General features: G+C 42.3%; 1 protein-coding gene across 1 annotated transcript; it reads right to left on the bottom strand.

The window, feature by feature from the left end:
- Positions 1 to 1,259: 1,259 nt before the first annotated feature.
- CPAP (centrosome assembly and centriole elongation protein) lies at positions 1,260 to 25,499 on the bottom strand. The gene is made up of 17 exons (XM_075266057.1): positions 25,400 to 25,499; positions 22,943 to 23,412; positions 21,109 to 21,232; positions 17,471 to 17,713; positions 17,280 to 17,370; positions 15,759 to 15,864; positions 12,141 to 13,638; positions 10,427 to 10,559; positions 9,690 to 9,855; positions 9,182 to 9,427; positions 8,091 to 8,181; positions 7,767 to 7,870; positions 7,420 to 7,518; positions 5,375 to 5,515; positions 5,207 to 5,291; positions 4,218 to 4,338; positions 1,260 to 1,554 (listed from the first exon to the last, which is right to left on the bottom strand). Exons 2-17 carry the CDS (start codon positions 23,351 to 23,353, stop codon positions 1,362 to 1,364), a joined length of 3,852 nt encoding a protein of 1,283 aa, XP_075122158.1. The 5' UTR covers positions 23,354 to 23,412; positions 25,400 to 25,499; the 3' UTR covers positions 1,260 to 1,361.
- Between the last annotated feature and the right edge of the window lie 620 nt (positions 25,500 to 26,119).

Genomic DNA, 26,119 nt, shown 5'->3' with positions numbered 1-26,119 from the left:
GCTGCGGATTCCGCGGCTCCCTTACAATTGGGCCCATTCATTTGCCATTGTGGCTAGTCGTGCGTAATGTTCACACACGGAATGCAAATTCTGCCATGTGAACATACCCTTAGAAGTAGGTCAATTTTCCTATGGCCTGGTGGGGGGCAGGGTTTTGGTGGGGGAGGGACTGGCACTATTAGGGTTACTATAACTATAAAAGTTAACTACCATCCCCCCACATACAGGTAATGATATTAACTGGGGGGCACTATTACGATAATAGTACCCCATTACCTGTGGTAAGAGATGATATGCAGCTCTCCAGGGATCTCTTCCTGTACACAGGATGTGTGCATCTTATATTCTGTTCCCCGATCCCAGCGGCACTAAAGTGAAGGTTCTAGCAGTGACATAGAAGATGCAGACATCTTGTGTGTCAGAACAGATCCCAGCAGCTGTATTAATACTAGGTAAATGGAAAGTGGGCTGCTGCAGCAAACAGGTTCTGTACCAGGAGTCTGCCGCTGCTCCTATGCTATGTGAACACCTAGTAGCCAGACTAATATCCCTGAAGACCGGGGCAGAATGGCACCAAGTCATAAACGACCTGATACTGGTTTGTGGCCCGGTGATTGGGGACGTCTGATTTAAAGAATACCTGCAATTATAAAACAAGTTTTAATAAATTGTACATGTGAATATAAGAAACTTTGTATATTTTATTAAAGAAATCAGTTTCCTTCTCCATTTATCAAGCCAAGTTATCTTATACATATTTTATAGGAGTGGGGAGGAGGAGGCTGTCTACTAAACCCTATTACACTGAAGGAGCTCTTCTTACACTGCTGTATGTTCAAGATAAGACTCAACCACTGCATAGAATGAGCAATAAATCAATTAACATTCTCTCCTCCCCCTTCCCTCTCCATAGACTTCTAAGTATGAGTTGGATATGTAGACAAACTAAAGGGAAGATAAGAAGGAAGAGACAACCTGGAGAAGGAAACAGATTTCCTTAATAAGATATTAGTTTTTTTTATATCCACCTGTACCATTCAGTTCTGATCAGTGGTTTTATAATTGGATGACAAGCCTAGATTCGGCTCACCCTGGCAGTCATGTGATCTGCCCGTCCAGGATCTGTATGAGCTGCGGGATCCTAGAGTCCCATCTCCACCGAGGCAGTTCCGTGTGATCTGTCACTTCATCTTGTTTTTATTATTATTATTAAGAAATGTACTTTACTTACATGTTCATTAAAAAAATAAAATGCTTATGTACAGCTCGTATATACAGTAAGTACATAGGGACGTTCTGCTTTTACAAAACATATATATACATAGCGCAAACATAAATAATGACATAAATAACAGAATCCTTCATATCTTCGTGTCCATGATAATGTTGCCATCTTTGTCTTTAACCCTGACCCTTCCTGATGCGTATTTGGTTTCCTGTTGGCCGTTGGTGTATACAGTTTTGACTGTGCCGTCCGGGTATTCTCGCCTTTTAAACTGTGCCGTGTGCAATTCCCGCTGACCGTTGTCAAATTGGATAACTTTAGTCCCATCTCTAGAGGCGTGAAAATAAACATTAGTAAATAATAGGAATAGATCACGGACATACTACAATAGTGAACACACCCGTATGCCTTTTCCAGACTGGCAATCTATTGAGCACATATATAGCCCCTAAAACTGCCAACATTACAATGGTAAAAGGGTTCTTAAAGGAAAAAAATAACAGTAGTGTGCGCTGCCTGTAGAGTCGGGTGGGTGGTCCCAGACTCCTGAGGATCCCTGCAGTCCTGGCTTGATAGACGTCCCACAGCCCGGGGATACATAATTACTAACCAGCTATCTAGGGACATCTAGCACATGCACAGTGAAGCAAGGGGACTGCAGGACTCTTCTGGAAGCTGGGACCGCCCACATGACTCTTTGCAGCCATTCTATTTTTCCTTCATGCTGCAAGGGACATTTGAGAGAGTGGCAGCTTTAGAAACCTATTGCTATTGTGATAGTGGTTTAGGGGTTGTATTTATGATATGGGGTTTTGTTTAAAGGGGCCTTTTTGATAAGAAAGACCCTTCCTCTTTTTTGGCATAGTTGCTACACAAGGGACACTATGTTGCGAATAGATCCAGCAGATGATGAGAATGGATTGGGGGTCACGTAACTGAACGCAGTGCTCCAAGGTAATTCGCTATATTATAGGGACTGCTTTTACTATAGTCAGACTGGTAATTATGTACAAGAAAAAAACATTAGCTGAATCCCCTGCACCTAAATGTAGAGGAAAAAAATAAATAAATTTCTGCTATGAAATAAATCAAATGCAACTATATTGACTTCCAAATGGGGCCGGTGCTAGATCTCAATGGTTCTGAATGGCGTGTGCTCATTTACTGATAGCAAATAGAGATGAGCGAGTACTGTTCGGATCAGCCGATCCGAACAGCACACACGCACGCATTGAAATGAATGGATGCACCTGGTCCTTCCGCTTTGACGCCGGCCGCTTAACCCCCCGCGTGCCGGCTACATCCATTCATTTCAATGCGTGCGTGCTGTTCGGATCGGCTGATCCGAACAGTACTCGCTCATCTCTAATATCAAACAGACAGATCTCAACAGCTGTGAGACATGGAGGGATATTTATCAAAATATGCGCAAAGGAAAGTGGAGCACTTACTGCACCAGATAGGTCCAGCTTTCATTTTCCATGTGTCCTCTAAAAAGTAAAATCTGTTTGCTACGGACGACTCCCCCACTTGCATTGCACTTGTTTGATCAATTTCTTAGACTGTATATAGGAATGTTGCAGGACTGGAACATTACTCAGTGAGTAAACCTGCTTTGCATAGAACAACTTCCCCTTTAATAATAACACCTGCTGCAAAGTGTATCCGAGTTCTTCATCACAGCCCAACCTATACAGTCAGTCAGGGCATACAGACACATCATTATTCATCAAAATATCTACTTTCAGTGAATTTTGCAGACACAGGTGTATGGAAAATGTAGTCTTATATGCCAAGTGGTAATCCGAATACATGCCGGCAGGTAACCCAGAGCCATACGTGACATGAGATTTCTCAATCAGGACCCTATATGAACATGGTGAAGGGGATGACTAACATACAGTGGCGACCAAACAAAACACGCACCATTTCGTGGTAGGAGGTATACATATCATCTGCAGGGACTCATTATATACGCATCATATACATTTGACAAAATCCACTGGTGGTGCTTTTTTTTTTGGCCGCCACTGTAGATAACATGCCAGAATGCAAACTGAGAGAAATTGTGTAACGTATTTGATAACGGATACACATTGCATATTACTTGCTGCTGCTCTGTTTATCTCGATGGGACTGCTAGTAAATCGGCACAACACATGAGCAGCCATGTGGGGTGATCCCCATTCTTGTGCTTGGCAGCATCATAAAGTTATCCCACGTGAATTTACCGAAATACTTGTTTAAAGGGGACTAGTGTTGAGCGAGTAGTATTCGATCGAATACGTCGCCGGCCCAGGAATGTGTGTAATCTGCCGAACACCGAGGGGTTAAACGCTTCGAATATTCGAAGCGTTTAACCCCTTGGTGTTCGGCAGATTACACACATTCCTATGTCGGCGAGGTATTCTATCAAATACTACTCGCTCAACACTAGTCCCCTTTAAAGGGGACCTTTCATGTCCTCTAATATCATACATGTTCTATACCAGTATCTGTCCCCGCTGCAGAGATGTTGATACTGTTAGTTTTGGTCAGCAATTCTGCGTTATCAATAGGTGGTGAGGAACACACACCCAGATTTCTGTAGTCTTGTACAGTCAAGCGAAAGGGGTGTTGCCGCCCAGCAATGGGGCTGAGCTGTAAAAAGATCCCCTCTGACTGTGCAGCGACATGTATACCAAAACAAACAGCACCAATCTCTCTGATACTAGGCCATACAGGCAATACTGACAGCACTGAATTAAGCAGACTGTCAACTTCGCAGCGACATAACACATACTTTGTTACAGGACATGAAAGCTCCACTTAAAGTAAAGTGCTCTTGAATAGCCAGTGATGCCGTCCTCATGACAGTTGTATGTCAGTACAGTATCGCTACGGTCATTTGGGAACTCGCAGCACCATAACTTGCTATGAAGCAGTGAGTCCCTTTCAAACTGCCAAAAAGTGGACCGTGTTTCCTGGACAGAATACATTAGATGTAACTTACGGGTGAGTGGTTATGACTGTGCCATCGGGGAAGATGCTCTCTTCTCTTCCATCACGGTAAAGATTTTTTATTGTTTGATCTGGAAATGTTATTTCTTTCTTTCCATCGGGAAAATGTTTTTCTAAATGAACAAAATATATTGTATTATGATTTATCATCCGTAAAATATTCTGGATTATTAGCTTAAAAAGGGTTGTCTGGACTGTAAATTAAAATTTCAGTCTTCCCTGCTGGTCTCTACTGCTTAGTTCCTCTGGACAAAGAAGAGCACTCAGCTCGACTGTCACTGCTTTGGCCAAGGATTGGCTTCAATGGTCATGTCCTGCTTGTCGAGAGAAACCAAGAAGTAGAGACTAGCCGGGAGAACCGCACATAGCTGAATGCTGTACTTCGGTTTCCTCCGTGCTCCCATTGAAGTGAATAGGGGAACGTTTTCCACCTGGTGCATCTATAGTAAGCCTGGCTGCAATTAGGCTGAACACACATTCTCAGAATCAGCGGGGGTCGCTGTAGTCAGACCCCCCACCCCAAAGAATAGATGATAAATACTTTCCATGGTACAACCCCTTGTTTTTTTTCTACATAATTTCACACTATATAATTACGTCAGGAATGGTGACTTGAGAAGGAAGACAGAATTCTCCTGACATCTTCTAGACGTTGATATTGGGAACGTTTGGCAGGTCGTACACAACACACTATAGCTCACATGTACTAATAGTAACAGAGTAAACTTGACAAGTCTGAAAATGTGCCAGATTTATCACAGTGGAGGATTCTGGATGATAAATCTGCTGCTTCTTTACGGTTGTACAATTTGTTATATTTCAGCCTTGCGCCTTTCCCACGAAATCACTTCCTCTTATAGAGCAAGTCAGAAAGATGTCGTGTCTAAGCTTTCCTCCAGAGTCGTTCAATAGTAAATCAGTGTCGTGTACTCGCAGCCTGTTCAACCACATACGCAATGTCTTACAAAACTGACCACTAACCTATCTGTCCATTGGAAAACTGAAGTATTTCCAGTCCATCGGGGTACGTTGTGTGTGTGGTTTGTGCATCAGCATAATAATAAATCTGAAAAGAGAATGAAAGAAATTCTAAAAGTGATCGCAAAAGGCGTCAAACATAAGACAAAGGAGGTGTAGTCAGACCCCTACCACTCTCTGATCTGACATCACTTGTTTCACGTCCCCGTTGAAGAAGGTCACAGTTGTAGATTTTCCGTCCGGGCTGACTTCTTTACGTGTCCCGTTTGGGAATAAAATGACATGACAGCCATTTCTTAAAATCCGCTCTACCTGCAAATTAGGGAATGAAAAATTGCAGTACATTAAAACGAACAACCCCCAAAATTTTTTTATATAGATCTCGTTGTATGGAAAATTTTATTTAAATTGCACGTAATTTTCCAAATCACACACAACACTAAATAATAGGCTAATATAATAAAACCTGTTTATGTATAAGATAATCCTTTAAAAAGGGTTTCTATCATTAGAATTCCCTTTTTGTTAACTAAGTACATATCAAAATAGCCTTAAGAAAGGCTATTCTTCTCTTACCTTTATTTTTCTGATCTGCACCACCATTCCTGAGAAGTTTGTTTCTTCCGTATATAGATAAGTTTTCAGACAGCACTGGGGGCACCCGAAAACTCTGCAGCAACGCCTCCGTCTTCTTCTCCTTGCCGCATCTTCATCCAAAAGCGCACATGTCCGTCAGCCATTTTCCTGTGGCCTCTTACACTAGCGTCCATTCAGCCACAGGAAAATGGCCAAAGGACATGCGCAGTCGGCGCTTTTGGATGAAGATGTGACCATTGACGCGGTGAAGAGGCGGACAGGAGAAGAAGACAGAAGCGTCGCTGCAGAGTTTTCGGATGCCCCCAGTGCTGTTGTTATTTCTTCCATTTATAGATGGAAGAAATAACAAATTTCTCAGGAACAGTGGTGCGGATCAGAAATAGAATGGAAATCGCACAGGATGCTCAGATAGTTCAGATGGATTGCAACAACTGAACTATCTGGGTATCCTGTGTGACTTCCATTCTACTTTCTCCACTGCACCCGATGTACTGAAGAATGTCCATGGGACCAAAATGTTTATCATTTTGGATGTAATAAAACGTGTCACTATTTTGGAAGTTCAAATGAGTGCCGGAAATTTCTTATTTGATAATACGGCAGTGAGAGGCCGTTTCTGAGCACCTTATTTCAACCGAGTGATGGTACATTACAATCAAGATCACAAAAAGAAAGGTAAGAGAAGAATAACCTTTCTTCTCTTCTTCTGCTGAAGTGCTCTTAGTTAAAAAAGGGAATTCTAACGATAGAATCCCTTTAAGGCTGAGGCCCCACATTGCGGAAATGCAGCTTTTTTTGTTGTGGTTTTTTGTGCCAAAGCCAAGAATAGCTACAAATGGAATTGGAAATACCGTATATACTCGAGTATAAGCCGAATTTTTAAGCACAGTTTTTGTGCTGAAAAAGCCCCCCAGCTTATACTCGAGTCAAGCAAAAAAAAAAAAATTATATATTTTTTGTGGGTGGTCTATGACCAGCCGCAATAGTAATGTATATGATCTCCCATAAAATAGTGGGGAAAAAAGCAGCTTTAAAAAGAAGGGGGGGGGGGTCGGCTTATACTCGAGTATATACGGTATATAGCAGTATAAAGACTTCCTAACTTCTGCTCAATCTAGTCCTGGTTTTGACTCAAAAAAACGCAACAAAATCTGCAACAAAAAAAGCTGTGTTTCCGCAAGGTGGGGCCCTGTTCTAATAGTCCCACCATGGGGTAATTCAGTATGTTACAGCAACACCGACAATACAATTGTAATAAAAGAAAAACAACATACAGAAAGCTCAGATAGAAAGATAAAGATATAGGAGAGAAGACAGAATAGTCTTAACTGGAGATGAGCGAACACTATTCGAAACAGCTGTTTCGAATAGCATGCACCCATAGGAATGAATGGAAGTGGCCGGCATGCAGACTTTGCCGGTGGCCGGCCGCGTCCATTCATTTCTATGAGTGCGTGCTATTCGAAACTGGAGTTTCAAATAGTGTTCGCTCATCTCTAGTCTTAAAAAGTTTAGGCTCTTCAGTTCTCTGTACGGATTGCTTTGCGCTTAGCCTGAGAGGATGGACTCCTCCACAAATATAATACACTACCAGAAAACACTAACAACAGTCATTTCACCTTTCCATCTGGATATGTAATTTCTCCCTGGACATAGTCATTGTCTTTCACTGGGGCGCTGTCATTTTTTGGTTCTGTAGATAGCACCTTGTCTGGAACCTGCAGGGAAACATAGAGATGCGGACAGAATAAGTGCACCCACACGGTGCAATAACCAATCCCTACAAGTAGGAGAACATGGGAACAGAGAGACCTGCAACCACTTATAGGATGTTCTAGTATTTTTATAGCCAAAAATAAATACACAAAGCAAAGGAAAAAATATCAACTAGATCTTTGAGGGTCACAGACTGGAACATGGTCTCTTCTCTATTAAATTTGCAAAGATCTGTGATAAATTTGCTTACCTGGGGCGTACTACTAGTCACAGACTCTGCTGCTTTGGCTTTTGATGCCTCAGAATTACTGGAGTCACTGAGAGATGAATTTCGGAAACTTTTGGAAGATAAACCTGAAGGAGCAGAAGATGTATAATGCCACTGAAGAAGTTCACAGAATTTTGGTGCTTCTAGACATACTCCATATTTATGAAGGTCTATATGACAGATTCACGAATATGGCTAAAACTGCTAATGGGATTATATGGGGGGGGTAAAAGTTTTGACAGTATTGATAAATGTGCCCCGATATGTTGTGCATATAAGACAATTACCCGTCCTCACTTAGTGTACCTTTAATGGGCGAGTGGCTTCGGAGAATCTTTGTGCTCTTTTCTGGTTCGGGGACAGGTGTTCGTCTCTGCTTTAACATGTGCAGTGGACTCTGAAAATTGAGAGAAGAGGCTTTAAGATGTCCGACGGCACAATTCACAGTCCTATACTGTATGCTATGAGGCTGTAAAGAACTACATGTTACATCTGTACAGTACTTTATTATTGCAAATACTGGAGGGAATTCTTCAATATGTTATGCAATCTTTTGGAATAAAATAGTCACAAAGCTGTAGTGTATGACCGTGAAGTTTATATTCATGTAATGTATGAAAAACCTTGTTATACTTAAAAGCTGAAAGCTAGATATAGTTGCTTATACTTGAAACTGGTATAATGTTATATGATAAGATGGCGCCTGCATGCAGGATGAGTGCAAGAAAAACAAATGCTTGGCTTGCTGCCAGAAGACATCTCCCCAAGGTTACTACGCAGGACCGGGAGTAGCTGGCTATATATGGCACTGCTTATACTTTTTCTGTTTGATTGAGATGTATCATACCAATCAGGAATGAGTATGAAACATTGTTTATATCACTTCCTTTCTCTGCTATCATTTAACCCCTGTGTTTTTAATAAAAAGTGCGTCAGCATACATTCTTTTGCTGAGAGAAGAACGAATACCAATGCAGAGTGGTGTGACTTCTTTACCGCCTGGCCCTCAGCCTAATTAATTAGGATGGCGACAGTTACCCTTGGTTTATTGGTCAATTAGTCATAAGCATGACTTTGACCTTATCACGACTATTTAATACCACTTGCGACTCTAAGGGGGTGTGCCTGCACCGGATTCTTCTTCATTTCTAATACTTAAAAAATAACTCAGCTCGAAAAGCGGAGAAGGAAACCTATTTCCTTATTAAGATATATTACAAAGTTTCTCGTTCACATGAACTATTAATGTCTGTAAAGTAGTTCATAATTGGAGGTATAAGTATGGCCCCCTGGATTTGGTTGTAGTAATATGGTTCTGTGCATCTCTAAGGTTGTAGGTAGCTGTAATAAGTAGCAATGAATGCGACCATGGCCATTGATAGGATGAAGTCACTTACTACAGATTCTGATCTCTTCAGCTGACTTGTAGGCGTTTCACTCATCTTCTTTCTGCCTTCCATAGCTTCCGTTTTCTTCCAAGACTCCAACCGGACTTTTTCCATAAACTTGATTTCTTCCCGCAGTTCCCCGTTTTCTTTTAACAAGGTTTCTATCTGGTTTCGGAGACGCACATGGGTAGTCGACCATTTTGTTTCCTTTTTCTTCAACTCCTCTTGTAAGTCTTTGATCTGTTGCTTTAAAGTCTTTGGAAATAGATCAAAATGCACATTTACATGTAAACATATGGTATGGATACAAAGTAAACTACACGCCCCTCTGCCTTATAGCCTTGACTGACATCTCTGGTGCCTTCTGCATCATACATTGTCAGTCAGAAGAGAAGGGCGACAGCCAAGATCACAGGACTTTGGCCTGATGACAATCGGAGAATCATTTATATAAGATGCGCAAGTTGCTCAAAGTGTTTTTGCTGGGACATACGTTGTGTGGCTACATCGCCCTCACCTGAATTTCCTCCCGTTCTTTTTTGTCCGGTATTGCTCGCGCAGCACTAGCGTATTTCTCAAACACTTTCCGCTCTTTTTGGAGTTTCTTCATTTCTTCTTTTTTGTACTCCTCAATCCTGGCTAGTTCTTTTGTTTTCTGCTGTTCAAAGTCTGCAACTTCTTTCCTGTTAAAATCATAAATTTACAGACAAATGGAAAAAAATGATTAAATAAAATCTATTAAGAAATTAAGTAGAATAAAGTTCTCCCTGGAGATCACACAGAGCAAAAACAACCATTTCCCAACTGGGGACATGTGGAAACCCGGCAAACCCTAAGATATGGGTAAACTGAATGCAATGGTAGAGCAGGAAGTCTTGAACTTCCTGCTCTACCATTCAGCAGCTGCAACTCTGTACAGTTTTGCTGCATCAAGTTGCAAACAAGTGAAGCAGAGCTGCATGGGGACTGAGCTAGGTAAATAGCTTTTTTTTTAATTTATATGGCACAACTATTGTTTGGAGCCACTGAGGAGTATTATGAAGTGTCTGGAAGTAACTGGAGAGCATTGTAAAAACATAGTAGAATTGAGAAGTCAATACCTGCTACTCCCAGCAGCAACAAATATTCGCCCCATAGTCAGTAAGGGGGCCATTTATATGTAAAAGACTTGTAAGAAGTGCACATCTCCTGTAAGTAGACCTTGTTTGATTGGACAATGATTAAATAATAACAATCCAGTAAAATATATCAAACCTTAGGGTCTCCAGAGTCTTTTCTTTGTCTTCCCGGAGTCTTGCCAAGGAGGCATTTTCCATCTTAAACCTTTCAATTTCTGTTTCTAATTCAACTAGTTTTTCCTTCAAAAGCTGAGACCGTACAGCATCGCCTGGAAGTGGGGAAACCGTACAGTACAAGCTGTAAAATTCCAAAGCAGTTATGAGCTACCATATACAAGGCAAGGAAAAAGGACCTTTCATGTCCTCGGACACACATGGTTTTAATACCACTAGAAAGCAGACAGTGTGCTGAATTCAGAGCACTGTTTGCCTTCTCATTATGTGCCCCGGGGCAAGAGATATCGGTGCAGTTACCGATATCTCTTCACTGTCAGAAGGGCGTTTCTGACAATCTAGCCGGGCTGTGAAGAATGCCCCTCCTGACAGTAATACACTTTAATCAAAAATATTGCTTTCTGCCTGAAAAAATCTCTCTAAACCTAAGTTACTGCCACTAGGTGTCTCTCTTCTATCCAATTTGCAGTTAAACCCCTGTTACTATGGAAGCCCCATTCACAGATGCAAGACATTCACAGTGACAGTGGTGACTTCACTCCTGGCGATTTGAGTGGTTGCAGATGGGATATTTTTCACAGACAACAACTTTCCTGACTGTGCCCTTTTCCTGTGTCAGGGATCACCTTACCTAATTTGCAGGTCAGTGTTCCTGTATCTCCTATACGATGTTCATTTGGGTTTTTCTCAGCTGCTATTGTACAGTTACTCCTGGCAGAATTACATGTAAATAAACCAGTATTCTTAGTAATGGATAGGGCAAACTTCTCTTTATTGTACACACCCAAAGCCCCAGAGAGAAATGTAAAACGTGCTGTCGCCATAATGGAGATATCAGCAGCAGAAAAACTGATAAGACACCATGTATGAAGGCTTATATAGTCATAGAACAGACTACCCGGCAAGACTATGCCCGTTTCAAGTTTGTTTTCATTAAAGGATGTCTATTCATGCAGACAGCAGGTTAGCTCCACCCTGTTGTCATGTGATCTAACAGCTTATCTCCAAGTCTGCCCATGAACATTAGATGATCATCATCCAATTGCTCATTTGGTCAACAGATATTAGAAACCCGACGGACCCCATTTTAGTTTATGGGATCAGAAACTTTGTAAGCGGACCCAAAGAATGGAAAGCCGAATGCTAGTGTGAACCTAGTGTGAACACATGTAAGGCTAAGGCCCCATGGGACGTGCCGCAGCAAAAAAATACACTGCAGCATCGCAGATATTCCCAGATAGCTTTAGACAGAAAGTTTTGGAATTTTCCTCCGCGAACTTTGTTACAATTATACCCATGAGCAAACCGCCAATTCCATAAGTATAATTGACATGCTGCTATTTCCAAAACTGCGCTGGTTTTGGAAATCGACATATGTCCGCACCGCGGTTTTTACCGCAAAGTGGGCATGGGATTCGCTAAAATCCCATCCACTTTGCCCTTACTGTAAAATGCCGCAATTTTTCCGGTGGGGCCCCAGTCTATGGCTGTTTTAAAGGCAGTCATCAGAACCAAACAGGCCCACCCACCCCACACCATAGTTTAATTCAGGTGGCCCTAACCTAACAGTGTTCTCCCCTTATGACTTGGTGCTTGAGTTGCCAAGATCAGAGTTTTGGTCAATGCAAATAAAGCTGTTCGGGGCAATGAGGGTATTGCCACTGATATGTTCTTACCTGGCCCTTCTTGACTTGGCACAGTTTTTGTTACATTCTGAGCCTCTGGTTTTGCTTTGGGCTTTAGTGCTGGAAACAACTTCATCATGAGTTCTGAAGCTGGAGGAGTATCTGGAGTACTAGTAGTTGTAGCTTTAAGCTGGTCTCCTTTTTTTGATGCCACTTTCCTTGTGATGCCTTTGTCTGGGGCATCTGTAGGACTACTGCTGGTATACTCAGATGGAATAAACTGCTTCGTAGCAAAATTACTTTCATAAACACCCTTCAAACTTTGCACATTCCCGAGGTCATCCCAAGTCCGCTCATCATCAAACACTACTTGACTTGAGTCAGAGGATGAAGAACCATCATCATCATCTTTCAAGGATGTTTTATCGTTGTCTGCCAATAGTGTTTGCTCTTTACTATCATTTTCTTCTCCATCAGATAAGTCAAGATCGAAATCCCTGCCCTTACTGTGTCGGGTGAGTCGTTTAGGAGACTCCTTGAGTTCTTTGGTGTTGATGCCCTCATCACTGTCTACTTCTTCATTATTACTGGAAACTGAGTTACCATGTTCATCTCCTGAAGATGCATAGTCTCCTTCACTTGAAACGGGGTCGGAAACATGAGATTTTTTTGCCTCTTCACTAGTCCTATGTAACTCAGATGAGTTCTTTCCAATTTTCTCAAGAAGTCCAACTTTAGGATCAGTTTTTGACAAAGACCCTAACGCCTCCATTCTCTGATTCGACGTTCCTCCACTTGTAGTCCTTATAGGGTTACAGACTTTTTCGTGGTGCTTCTCCGTAGACTTAACTGGTGTAGACGACAACCTGCGACTGTCATTCTGAAAATTAGGGTCAAGTAGTTTCTGGACAAACGAAGAGTTGCTGGAAAAGGAGAGTTCATCAGCAGCTTGTTCCAGGAGCAAAAATTCATCCAATTCATAGTGTTCCTTCTGTTTCTCCTTCTCCCATTTCACTGCTCGTTTTTGGAAGGAAATTTCGAATGATATTTCTGCAGGGTTGGCACTTTTGGAGTCACCATCCTGGACCTTATTGCCTGCTTCAGTGGACTTTGCGCTGTCCACATTTTCTTTATCCAGTTCTGGCAATCCTTTTCTCTCCAGGGGAACAGAACTTCTCCCACTGAAGGTGGTTTTATCTTCTAGCTGTCCATGTGCAAAGGACAAGCTACGTTTTAAGTTGTGGTTTTTCAGAACAGATTTTTTCTGCATGGACTCACTCTTCTCTCTTCCAGGTACAGCTGGAATTTTGGCTGCTCCTGAACCATTTTCAGATGCCAGATCTTTGCTCAGTGGTGCAATTTTCCTCTGAAGGTGCACTTTCTCCATTTTATGAGGAACAGGGACTTCTGAAGCCTTCTGAGGAATGGCTTTGGCCTCCTGATGTTTGCTTTGTTTAGTTGGGGCACTTTTAAACCTAGCAAGCCCTTCACCTCTACGAAGAAATGGCCTTTTCACTTCTGGCTTACTCCTTGATTGTTCTTCAATGGCCTTCAGCATAACAAAGAAATATTATTAAGGCACATTTGGAAGTTCAGAAACAGAAGGCAAAATATGACGACTGAGTCGGCCACAGGCAGTGAAAACTTATAGAACCACAACACAGCAACACACAATAGTAGTCAAGAAGAGTATGAAAAGCTTTCCTTTTGGTTCTGTGTATCGTAGTTTGTAGAGAATGAAGCAGCAAGTAACACCAGGAAGAAAAGAGACCGACTTAAGGCTGGTTCACATGGAAGAAAGTAAAGAGGAATTAAGAGTCAGACTTCTGCCTCAACTCCTCCACTTTTTGTCCCTTGGCTTCGACTTTCATTCACGAGTTAGCCCCAAATGAATAGATCTAATTCGGGCTAAATAAATCAGGGCAGTTATTTTTCAGCATCTAATTTGGATTCTGTCTCCTCTTGAATACAAGAGGAAGACTCAGGTCAGAATTTGGTGCCAATTTTGAAGTAGTATCTGCCTGAAAATCAGCACCAATTTCTCTATCTGAACATACCATTCTACTGTGTTCTCTCCCTGCAAAGCCCCCAGGGTGAATACAGGAAATTTTCTTCCGGCTATAAGCCCTTTTCCAATGTCAAAATATATGAGCCCCTTGGCCATCACTTTGGTTTTCACTTTTTCTGTTTGATTGAGATGTCCCATACCAATTAGGAATGAATATGAAAACTTACGTTGTTATATCACTTCCTTCTCTGCTACTATTTAACCCCTGTGTTCTTGAATAAAGGTGCATCAGCATACATTTTTTGCTGAGCGAAGAATGAATACCAACACATAGAATGGTGTGATTTCTAGACCAGCTGGCACTCAGCCTAATTAAGTTACCCGATATTATTGGTCCTGCTACCTGCCCACACGTAACCTCAGATCCTCCAATGACGTCCTGCTCCGCTCCTCTCTCATCCGCTCCTCACACAACCGCCTCCAAGATTTCTCCCGTGCATCCCCCATACTCTGGAACTCCTTACCAAGACACATAAGACTGACCCCCACAATCACAGGCTTCAAGAAGGCCCTGAAGACTCACCTATTCAGGAAGGCCTACAACCTCCAATAACACTATCACCGCACTGCCATCTGTACAGTCTCCCCCTCTCCTTCTGTCTCTACCCCCCTTCCCCCATAGATTGTAAGCCCTCGCGGGCAGGGCCCTCTACCCCACTGTGCCAGTCTGTCAGTGTTAGTATTATATCTACCTGTATATTTTGTGTATTGTATGTAAACCCCCAAATGTAAAGCACCATGGAATTAATGGTGCTATATAAATAAACAACAATAATAATAAGTCAATTAGTCATAAACGCGACTATGACCTTATCACAAGCATGAACTTTTTATTTTCAGGAGGGGAATGTAAACCGTGCAGAAAAAAATATTGGGCGGAAGCACAAGAATCGTAGACCCCTTATTGGAGTGAGTCGTGCCAGAGGACCACTACATGCAAAGTCCACGAACGGTTGGAACTATTTACTATAGATGTGCTCAGAAAATTGTTTTACTATTTAAGACATCTATATGATATACACCATATATACAGATCAGGTCCCTATAAGGTCTCCTCAGCGCTATACTGTCAGGTGAAGTGTCACTTGCAGCGTGGGACTCTCACCATTCGAGTCAACCAAGATCAATCAATATGGTAACTAGGCAGATACCGAATCCCAAATGTGTAGCCCACAACAGGCTAAGAAAGATTTCCCTTCATCTGTCTACACTTACATACAAGCTCGTAAGGATCACTCCCTTTGCAAACACCAATTTCTCACCGACTGTTTTGTCAGTCCATCAGCAGGTACATATATTCAGCCTATACACACTGATCTGAATAAGCTGCGGTCTGTTATTGGAGTCCCCTTGTATAGGGAGCAGTTTAAAGAACAGGTACAAACTGTTTACCTACAGCATAAGAGTAGATTCAATACAGTCAACTTGAGAAACAGCCCAGACAAACTAAAGACGAAAGGTATTGTGTCACACCTAAATCTGTCCTTCACAATCTCATGTAACTCTATCCCAGTGTTCTAGTGAGCGCAAGCAGTCAGAGGAGTCAAAAGTGGAAACTGGTTTAGCACCAAGTATTAGGAAACGGGCCCAGTAAAAGTTACCTGTTGCAGGTTAGTTTGTTTAAGTCTTTGTTCTTCAATCCTCATCTGCTCCTCCAAGAACTCTTCAAATGATTTTTTTCTTTCCTTGATGCTGGACATAATAGGCCTATAGAGTAAATAAAGATTGTGCCCTTACAATGGGACTTAACAGACAACTTAGTCTCATTTAGTATGTGATTCAGGACCAAAATGTAATTCACTTTATTTAAAAATGTTGATTTTTATGCTTAAAAAAAAAAACTTCTCCAAAGTTGCACTAGGTGTCTCCCTTCTAACCAATGTGCTGTTCACTGCCTGTTACTAGGGAAAGTCTGTCCATAGATAAATGTAAAGCACCATGGAATTAATGGTGCTATATAAATAAACAATAATAATAATAATAATAATAGATAAATCAGGCTTTAAGACAAGTGAACAGTGAGGGAAGGGGGCTGTTACCTCCTCACATAGTAAATAAAGATGGGAGGGGACGTTTTTCTACTCACAGCACGTCTGCAAATAGTTTTCTCTGTGCACAGGCACCAAGAGAATTCTTCAGTCTATATAATGTAAATGTAAGATGACTTGTGACTAGCTGTTTGTGTTATTGCAGATAAGATATTAGGAAACGGACTGTATGCAACTTTTTTATTTATTTTTTAAATCGTGCTCTGATTTCTCTTTTCCCGTGTTTGGGATGGGTTTTTTTTTGCATTTGCAGTCCTGTATTTGGAGTCCACTGTCCCCGGATCTCCTATATTATGTATTCTTGGGCTTTTCTCAGCGGTTTGCAATTTTACATGTTACTTTATAGTTACTCCTGGCAGAATTACATGTAAATAAACGCTAGAAGTAGGAGTTATGGTATTCTACATTTCTCTGTCCTTTAAAAAAAATAAATAAATAATTATATATATATATATATATATATATATATATATATATATATATATACATACACACACAAAACATACAGAAACTGATCTTTTATCTCTATGAACTTGTATGTAAAAAATCGTGATGTGAACGCACTCCAACACGCTCACACAATTATCTGTAACATAAAACTCACATACCAAATATGAAAACAAAGAAATGCTCGGTGCTTCTGAATACATGGTCTCTCTTCACAGAACTAACATGATAACAATGAACCACCACCAATGTTATTTACACGGGGATCATAGCTGTCATTCAATATTTTATCGGTGCTTTATACTCTTACGGCTCTGTTCACACTAGCGTCATGGTTCTGTAGCATCACATTTCCATTACCCTGGCCAAACTGGTATAGTCTACTTTGCAACTCAATACCCAATAAGATTTAAAATTGTGAGAAAAAGTATAGACACAAGTGTGTTATGGCTGAGCTTTGACCCCCACCTTGTGCCCCACACCATATGTGCAGGACCCCCACCTTATGCCCCACACCATATGTGCAGATAGCCAGACAGGTGGGACCCTAACCACCTAGAACAGTAGGAATAATGCTAGATACAATTATCTCCGCTCTACGCCCTCCCCAGGGAATAAACCACTCACCTGTCATCTGCACTGTTCTTAGTAAGCCCTTCGTGCTGTACCCTGGAGGAATCTTCTTCTCGTGAGGAATCGTCTGTTTCATTTCCATCACCTATAATATATTGTATTAAATATATAGTCACAGAAAAGAGAAAGTGAATGTCAGAATAGGACAATGCCCCATTCAGAGAGCAGGAGCCAATATTCCTTACCAGAGTAACCTTCCGTGTCCTCCTCATTTAACAACTCCTCTAGCGTTTTGGATTTTTCAGGACTAAGCTCTCGAACACATACAGAAGGCGGCCGAGATGGAGAGTCTTTGGTGATAAGATCATGCTTCATGTACGGGGAATCTCTGGGGATGTTGCCACTGACCGGGGACATGATGCGTGAACGATGTTTTTGGGACAAAGAACTGCTATGGTGTCCGGATAGGAGGGTCTGCTGCTCATGCTCTGTAACAGTAACAAACAGTAGTACAAGATTTTTTATTATGACCAGTCATTGACTAGCAAAATACAAAGAAAAAGTTTATCCCTTGCTACAGTGGACATGGGTTATCTTCTAAGGGCTAGTTCACACGTAGCTATTTGGTCCGGATTGATGCGGAATCCGCGTCGTAAAACCGCCTCCCATTGAATTCAATGGGAGCCGGTCATTTCCTTTTTCGTATTTTACTGCTCGCGGAAGAAAGAAGCGACCTGCCCTGTCATGACACGGATTCCGCGGAAAGACAATCCCTCCGGACTAGGCCCTTACATTTGGGCCTAATCCGGAGCGGAAAGCTGCGGCAGGTGCATTTTGGTCTGGATTCTAACCAAAAATCCGGACCAAATAACGTGTGAACTAGCCCTAAAACAACCTCCTTTTATAGTTTTTGCTAATATTTTTTTTTTTTATTCCAATGCACCAAATTAAAAAAAAAATTGTAAAAAAACACAATAATGCAAATAGTCTTAAACGTCTTCACCTAGCTTGGCTATACTACACCTATAAAGACCTGTGTGCCATGGTTAAACCCGACAAAGTCTGCAGTCACGTTCAACAAAACAGCAAGTTGATCGGTACTTGTTTAGCTTCATTCACATAGAGCATTCACTGTCCTGCATGTATGTATATGAACGATTGTTAGGGTACATAAAGTATACACTTGCAGATTTTCCGTGTGGATTCAATGTGGAAAAATGGACCGTCATCCATTAGCATTAAAATCTATGAGATATTCTATTTCTCATGCACATGGCGCATATTTTCTTCTGCATGGAAATTGAGTAATAGACATTAAAAATACAGAACAAGTCAATAACAACAATAAATACTGCATGTACATGCGTGAAATTCAGTGGAAATTGGTGTAGATTTTCCATGTGTATACATTATATATTTACATGCACATTTTCTGAACGTAAACCCTGATGGTATGCATGTACCCGAAGGCATAGTTAATAGAGATGAGCGAGTACTGTTCGGATCAGCCGATCCGAACAGCACGCATGCATTGAAATGAATGGAATCACCTGGTACTTCCGCTTTGACGCCGGCCGGCCGCTTAACCCCCCGCGTGCCGGCTACGTCCATTCATTTCGATGCGTCAGCTGATCCGAACAGTACTCGCTCATCTCTAATAGTTAACATGGCAGAATTTTTCGTACCTGAAAAAGAAAAAAATCAGCTAAAGGGCCCATTCACACGGAGGAAAATGGTGAGGAATTTGATGTGGAATTTCAGTACTGAAAAAAAGCCTCCCATTGACTTTAATGGGTTCCTTTTTCTGCTAGCAATGTCTTTTTTTTCAGCGCTGCAATTCCACAACAAATTCCTGACTATTTTCCTCCATTTGAATGGACCCTCAAGATTTTGAAGCAGAATTTTCCGCTTGATCAAATACCGTGTCAAATTTAGCATCAGATTCTAATAATGAATGGGAATCATCAGCAAGAATCTGGCTGAAGATCGAGCTTGACACTTATTTTCTACTAGCAGTAAAATTCATTAGAGGAAAAAAAAAACATTAATTAAGTATATTAATTAAACAGAAGGGGAAAAAAAATAGATCGGGAAAAAAAAATAAAAAATAATCAGGCAGTGGAAAAAAATTGGCAACATACAACAATATTTCTAAAGAAATCACAAACCACAAAGTAACGTATGAATATTTACAATGACGCTGCCAGTCACACGTCCGATGCCGCAGTCCATAGTGTATTTCTGTGTATAAAGTTTCCTACTATACACACACATTACTATAGTAACACTTGTATACAGTTGTGGCCGCTCTGGTCTATCCGGCTAATCTGCAGATAAGCTGCTAGTGGAGCCTTGTTGTCCACCTCCTGTAAAAATCAGCACCTACTAACTGAAGGCCTCGGGCGTACTGTTCATTCATAGCTGGCTTTAAGCACAATGTATATGTCGTCAAACAATGTAAAAGAAAATACAATGCCTACAAAGGGCGATGGGAAAGTAATAAAGTCTCGATTGTGTGTGGGGAGTCACTTCTAGGCTTAAGTAATCATAAATCAGACACAAATAGGTTTATGGTTGAGCAATCCTTACACAAACAACTTTTGGGTGTCCAATGTTAAAAGGGTTACTGGGAAATTGAAATTCACTTGCCTGGTCTAGAGGATCCAGGGTGATGGACCCAGGGGTAGTGGTTACAGGATGACCCATGGGTGATGTGATGGGAAGTAGCACTCTGACTCCTACATCCTTCTCCAATTATAGACTGAGTTCAGACGGGGTTTTCGGTCAGGATTTTGACGCAGAATCCGCGTTAAAATCCTGACCAAAAAAACCCGCGTCCCATTGAAATCAATGGAAGCCGGTCATTTCCTTTTTCCGCAAGAGGTTTGTTCCCACTCGCGGAAAAAAGAAGCGACGTCCTTTCTTCAGGCGGATTCCGCGGACATCTGCCTCAAGACACCTCCCTCCCCACTAGGCCCATTTATTTGGCGGAATGCCATGACTGGCACCAGCATCCAAGAGCAGCTAGCCCTTTTTTGGTCCGGAATCTGAGGCGGCCTCCACGTCAAACTCCAGACCAAAAAACCCTGTGTGAACTCGGCCTCTGCACACAGAGTTTTTTGTCGAGGATATTGACGCTGACTCTGCCTCCAAATCCGCCTCCAATAAAAGCCTCCCAATAGAGTTCTATTGGGAGGCTTTTTTTTTGGAGGCTGATTTTCAGGCGGATTCAGCGTCAAAATCCTCACCGAAAAAACTCAGTGAGCATTGACCCTTACAGGCAATTATCTACTTGTGGGATCGGGAATTAGGGGGCGAAGTCACACGGCCAGAAATGTCATCTCCATCATCAGCATTCACCAGACCAAACAAGTCAATTTCAACTCCCTTCCTTTAAATTTCACTTGTTGATATTTGTCATGGATGAAATTGTTAACTTTCACCATCTTTAGCCTAATGTCAGTGGTCCTCTGTAGATATACACTGGCCATTTTACCAATTCTCCATTAGTGCAACATTTTTTTGGCCAATTTTTGCACTTAAAAGATTTCCTTTGTCACTTAAAAGATTTGAAAGAAAGGACTACGAAAACCTGGCGTCTGTGGCAGGTCTGCTGCCCCGTACTAAAACAATGCTGTGAGTACAGGACAATAGACATTCAGTAATTGTGTAACTCACAGCATCATAAATCACTACGCTGCTATTAGTTCTGTTCAGACAAGCTGCGACTGGGACAGGATATGAGGACAACACACAGACTGCATTCCCTGAGCAGGACACGGCCATCTTAGATAGCTCAGTCTCTAAGATAAAGCCATAGCTGAAGAGCTTTTTATTGTTTCCATTTGACGTACACTTTTCAAACAAAAGGGTTAATACAAACCGGAGTACGCGGGCTGTCGCGACACCAAGTTCAGCAGTATCTTCTGCTCCTCCATGAGCTTATGTAGCTGCTCCATCTGCTGCTGCTTTAGCTGCTCTTGTTTCTGCTGTTGGATTTCTTTCAGCTACAAAGCAAATATACAATATAATAAGAATGTCAGGTTTATCAATACATTGCATCATTCACAACGGTGAAAAGAAGGACAGGCTGAGAACAAGTGTCGCAGTTTATACAGCGTGCCAAACAACACAAGTATGTGGTATCTTAAAGGGACAATAAGCCTAAAGCTCTTATCTACAACTCTCCGCAGACCGCAGGAGTCAGAGAAAACATGGATTGGGCTGTTGGATTTGACGCCAGGTTCATACTAGCGCTCTGGTCTCCTGGTGGTCCCAAATGACGGAGAGTCGGACCACTAAAACAGCTGTTACACACAGAGACCGGCAGACCCCATTGACTATAATATAATTCTTCATGCAAGACTTTTCTCTCCGCTGATTTTAGGTGGCTCTGCAACTTCTGCAATTAGAAGTTGTTGGAAGTAGCCAAACGAATGTGTAAATGTACGGGTCCATTTGGAAATAGCACATGGAGGATATCCCATCCGTGAGCTCAATGGTCCTATATAATTCATTAATAAGCTCAGAACGCGAAATAGACAGGAATAGGTCGTGCCCTGAGTTTTGCCCTTGGGTTCACGGCTTCCCTGCAAGGACCCATGATAATACACATATATGAGCCAATTTCTTATCCTACATTATGATTTTCATATACTTGCACTTTAGGGTAGCTACAACAAAAGAAGTTTCGTGCCAGGTTAAGAAACACTTTTCATGGCACGGACAGCATTAAAAACACTGAAGACTAATACAATCAACATGGCACAATCCATCAATAAGTTCTACCATGCATGACCATCTGTACACAAACCTACTACTACTTAACATCAATGCAAAATGAACAGAATTAAAGTTTAAGAATCAGCGCACCTTTTTTTGACCACTGTATTAACCTATTTCACTTCCTTTTTAGTAGAAATCAGGCTTTAAAGTTCACCCCAGCAAATATCGGCAGGGACAATCTGGTGTCACTTCAGGGCTCTTTCACATCTGCGCCCGGTCTCCGTTATGCAGCTTTCCGTTTCCTGCCCAAAACTGGACAGGAGACTGAAACCTGCAGTCACTTTTCAAACCCATTCATTTGAATGGGTTTGCAAAGTGTCCGCCCGTGAGTGTCTTGTGCCTCTACGGTGTGAAACAGTTGTTTTTTTTTTTTTATCCGGGCACAAAGTCGGACATGCAGTGTCCGGTTTAAAAAAAAGGTTTCGCCGCGGAGAGCACAAAACGCTCACGGCCGGGCATAGTCTAACAGGTTTCCGTATTCTCTCTGCAGAAGACGGAAACCTAAAAACGGAAATCAAGTGGTGGTGTCAACCCAGCGTCAGCTGTTTTCCAGAGTGTCTGGCTGATCCGTGGGGGCCACGAATGTCACACCCCCAGCAATCTAAAATTGGTGATGGCAAGAACAGCAGCAGACTTCAAGGGTAAGCCCATTAAAGGGGTATTCCTACCCCCAAAAAAAATTTCATACAGAAAACTTAATCACGTGCAGCCCTGTCCACTGTATAGCAGTGATTTTGGGGGAATTGCAGTGTTACTTCTAGCACCTGGAGGCCACTGAAACGGCTGCTATGCACATGGTCCAGGACATTTATCAAGTGGATAAGTCATCAATATGAAAACTCCATTAGAGGCCAGAAAATCCCTTTAACTAAACAGCAGTGTGTAAAAGAAATAAGAAGCCCCAAAATCAGTGACAAATCCATCTGTTTTACCTGTTCCAGTTTTTTTAATAGTGGGTCATTGAGTTCTTCTCTTAAAACGTTCTCCTCTCTGAACACCGGTCTGCTGTGTGGTCGGCTTCTGCTCCCTTCCCAGTCAGGGTCTTTAAGGATTGAGATCTGTCCTGGATGGTCCGTTTTATGGTGCGGTGGTTTTTGGGCAGCATTTTGGTGTTCAAAAGAATCCTCACTTAACAGGCTACTGCTCCCGGAGAAAGGTGTGGGCACCCGCATTCCTGAAAGGGCACTAGGAGGCCTTACTGCCTGCACATCTCCGCCCGATTCCAGATTGGGGAAAGCAGAATTTACAATGACACCAGCACGGCCAATGTTTGATATGTACTGTGCCATAAAATTAGGTTCACTGCTGAAATCTGGGGAAGAAATCATCTCTGGCATATTCATCGGGGTATCACAGCTCTACAGGAACTGCAGGGTTAATTCCATATTGATATGGTGGATCACTGCAATAAAAAAGAAAAAGACATTACATGGGTCAGAGAAGAGCTCATAGAACAACCTACTTATAGACATAAAAAAAAGGGGTGGGAGGCCCCAAATGCATTTTTGATACTGATGACCTACTCAAAGGATAGGCCATCAGTATCTGATCTGTGGGGTCCAACATCCCAACTCCTGCAAGAAACTACAGCAATGGACAAGAGCTGGAGATATATGACCACAGTTTCAATTCTCCTGGTGCCACCACTATCCAATATCCAGATCAGAACTGCACAGCAATCCTTTATACCCCAGCAGTTTGAAGTTATGCAGCCTGTTTGTGGCTTAGTCTCATTAAAATAAATGGGACTGAGATGCAAAGGCTAAGGCCCGGTTCACATCTGCGGATGGGTTTCCGTTTGGGAAGTCCACTTGGGGACCCCCCGAATGGAAACCTAATCTGCATAATAAAGCGGTTACTTTAGGAAACCTGCGGACCCTATAGACTATAAGGGGGTCCACGAGGTCTCTGCACGGTTTCCGCACAAAAAAGTGGAGAGAAGTGATGCTTGGGGGGGGGGGGGAGCAGAAAATAAAACGTTGCATTTTTCAGTAACAGCAAAGTGAATGGTACTTTAGAAAAACAAACCAAGTTATTTTAAGCTGTGGAATAATCAGCATTTTAGGCAAAGAAAAAAAAAACACAACAAAACTCAAAGAAAAACACAGCATAGCTGCATTTTGCTATGTGGGGCTTTAGCCAAAGGCACACCAATTCAGATACCGCACGCAGATCATCTGTTCCAGCAGCCTACAGGCAGTGGAAACTGCGGTATGGGGAATCTGTGCAAAGGTCATCAGTATCAGAAATGCATTTGGATCAAGAAAACTCTTCAGCAGTTATGCCCTATTCAGAATAGATTAAAAAAAAAATAAATCCCAAAGCAGGTCGGTCTTTGCAGCCCGTGGATGAAATTCTGTAAAACCTCATTCCCGCTGGGTTCACACTTGCGTTCTTCTCTCCATCGTTTGGGTCCACATGGTGACCTGAACGATGGAGAGCCCAACCGCTGCTAAAAGCAGTTACCCATGGACTGCATAAGCTATCATGGGGTCTGACAGGTTGCCACTGGTTTTATGATGAAGCCTTGCAGAACTTTTTTCTCTGTCGATTTTAGATGGAACGTGGATGTGAATTTAGCCTTATTTTGCTGGTACAGCAATAATACAACGGGTAAATCAAGTCCAACCAATATCAATGTCGATCTAAGTAATACCAAGATGGAACATCTACAGCGAATTCCCAGCTAGTAAATATACAAGGGATGTTCTTTACCAAGTCTACACCTCCTACGGCGGCACAGTCACAGACATTTGCAGCAATACCTAAGGCTAGCGATCAGTCTTTTTTGCAACTTATAACCCCCTTCTCTTGCATTAGTACAGGTGTTGTAGGGCCACACGGTGATCTTTGATTGAAGGACTGAGATTACAGCCAATATCACCACTCAGTCCTGTCCATGCCAGATTGTCGCCATCCATATCCCCTTTGTACATCACATGACATAATACTACAAAGAGCGGCTGGTTGATGGGGTACAACAAGCTATTATAAGGTAGCCCGCACATTTTGAAGGGCTCTGTCCAAAGCAATGCAACATTAGGAACGCCAGACCCCAACAACTGGGTCATTTTGGGGGTAAACAGCCTCGGGAGAGCTAGACTACGGCTCTGAATTGTGTCAGCTATAGAATAATATCAGAAATAAGAGAAATTGATGCAAAATATTCCATTGTTATACATAAGCCAATGTTGCTTATGTGCAAAAGCTGAGACAATGTCCTCATCTCTCTCTAACTATATACTTGCAACAAGTCCTCGGTGCGCCCTGTCCTACATAGCAACAAGTCTGCAGCGATGCAACAGCTAAAACTCCAGGGACAGAGTTAGAAACGCATATCCAGAGCCACGAGACAGGAGAAGTCGCAGCGTTTCTCCCTCGGCTATTACCTGCACATCCAGCTCTGCAGTCACCCGGGTGCCAAAAGACTCAAACAAATATTAAATGCCCGGCTACGCTTTACTCCTGCCAAGCCCTCCGCAAACAAAGCTAACCCAGCGGCAGGAGCGCGGAGCACGATGGGAAATGTAGTTCCGCCCGCGGCTTGGTTCTCCTCACAGAACAGAGAAGAGACTACGAATCCCAGCAGCCCTTACGCAATGTACGTTGGCCGCCGCAAAGGCTGTCGGGTGTGGAGAGCGGCGGGAGCCGGGGAAGCTGTGGCGCTCTCAGCTTATCGTGTCAGGTTTACCTGTCTGAGGGCAAACACTGACACCCCGGGCGTTGTGACTGCGGATGGGGACGTGTAAACATGGCTGAGCTGGTGCTAGGAGAGGATTGTAGGGCGGGATTTACCTCAGAACGGTTGTGTATGTGTAGTGAAGGGGCATCAGTATGTGGACGTAGTTACCCTCTACCCCTCATGGTGGGATTGTGAGGTTACTATGGACAGTTTGAGAGATTTCCTGTCAGAAAGGTGAACTTTTCTGTGTAGTCACGGCAAGGACTTGTTCACACACACCAGATTTACTACTGAATCCATATTTACTATCTGCACTTTATGGCTATGGTTTACTACAGTTTCTGAAAGGGAGTATAAGGCTGAGTTCACATGGAGATTTTTGGTTATGATTTTGAGGCCGTATCTGCTCCCATTGAAATCAGTTTGT

This window comes from Leptodactylus fuscus, chromosome 2 (genome assembly GCF_031893055.1).
Source record: "Leptodactylus fuscus isolate aLepFus1 chromosome 2, aLepFus1.hap2, whole genome shotgun sequence".
Lineage (NCBI taxonomy): Eukaryota > Metazoa > Chordata > Amphibia > Anura > Leptodactylidae > Leptodactylus > Leptodactylus fuscus.
This window is presented reverse-complemented; position numbering and strand designations above follow the sequence as displayed.

Coding starts and splice junctions, on each gene's coding strand:
- CPAP (XM_075266057.1), bottom strand. CDS start 23,353: ATGAATATGCCAGAGATGATTTCTTCCCCAGATTTCAGCAGTGAACCT. Junction 21,233..22,942: donor TATTAAAAAAACTGGAACAG/GTAAAACAGATG, acceptor TTTGCTTTGTAG/CTGAAAGAAATCCAACAGCA. Junction 8,182..9,181: donor TGAAGAGATCAGAATCTGTA/GTAAGTGACTTC, acceptor CTCAATTTTCAG/AGTCCACTGCACATGTTAAA.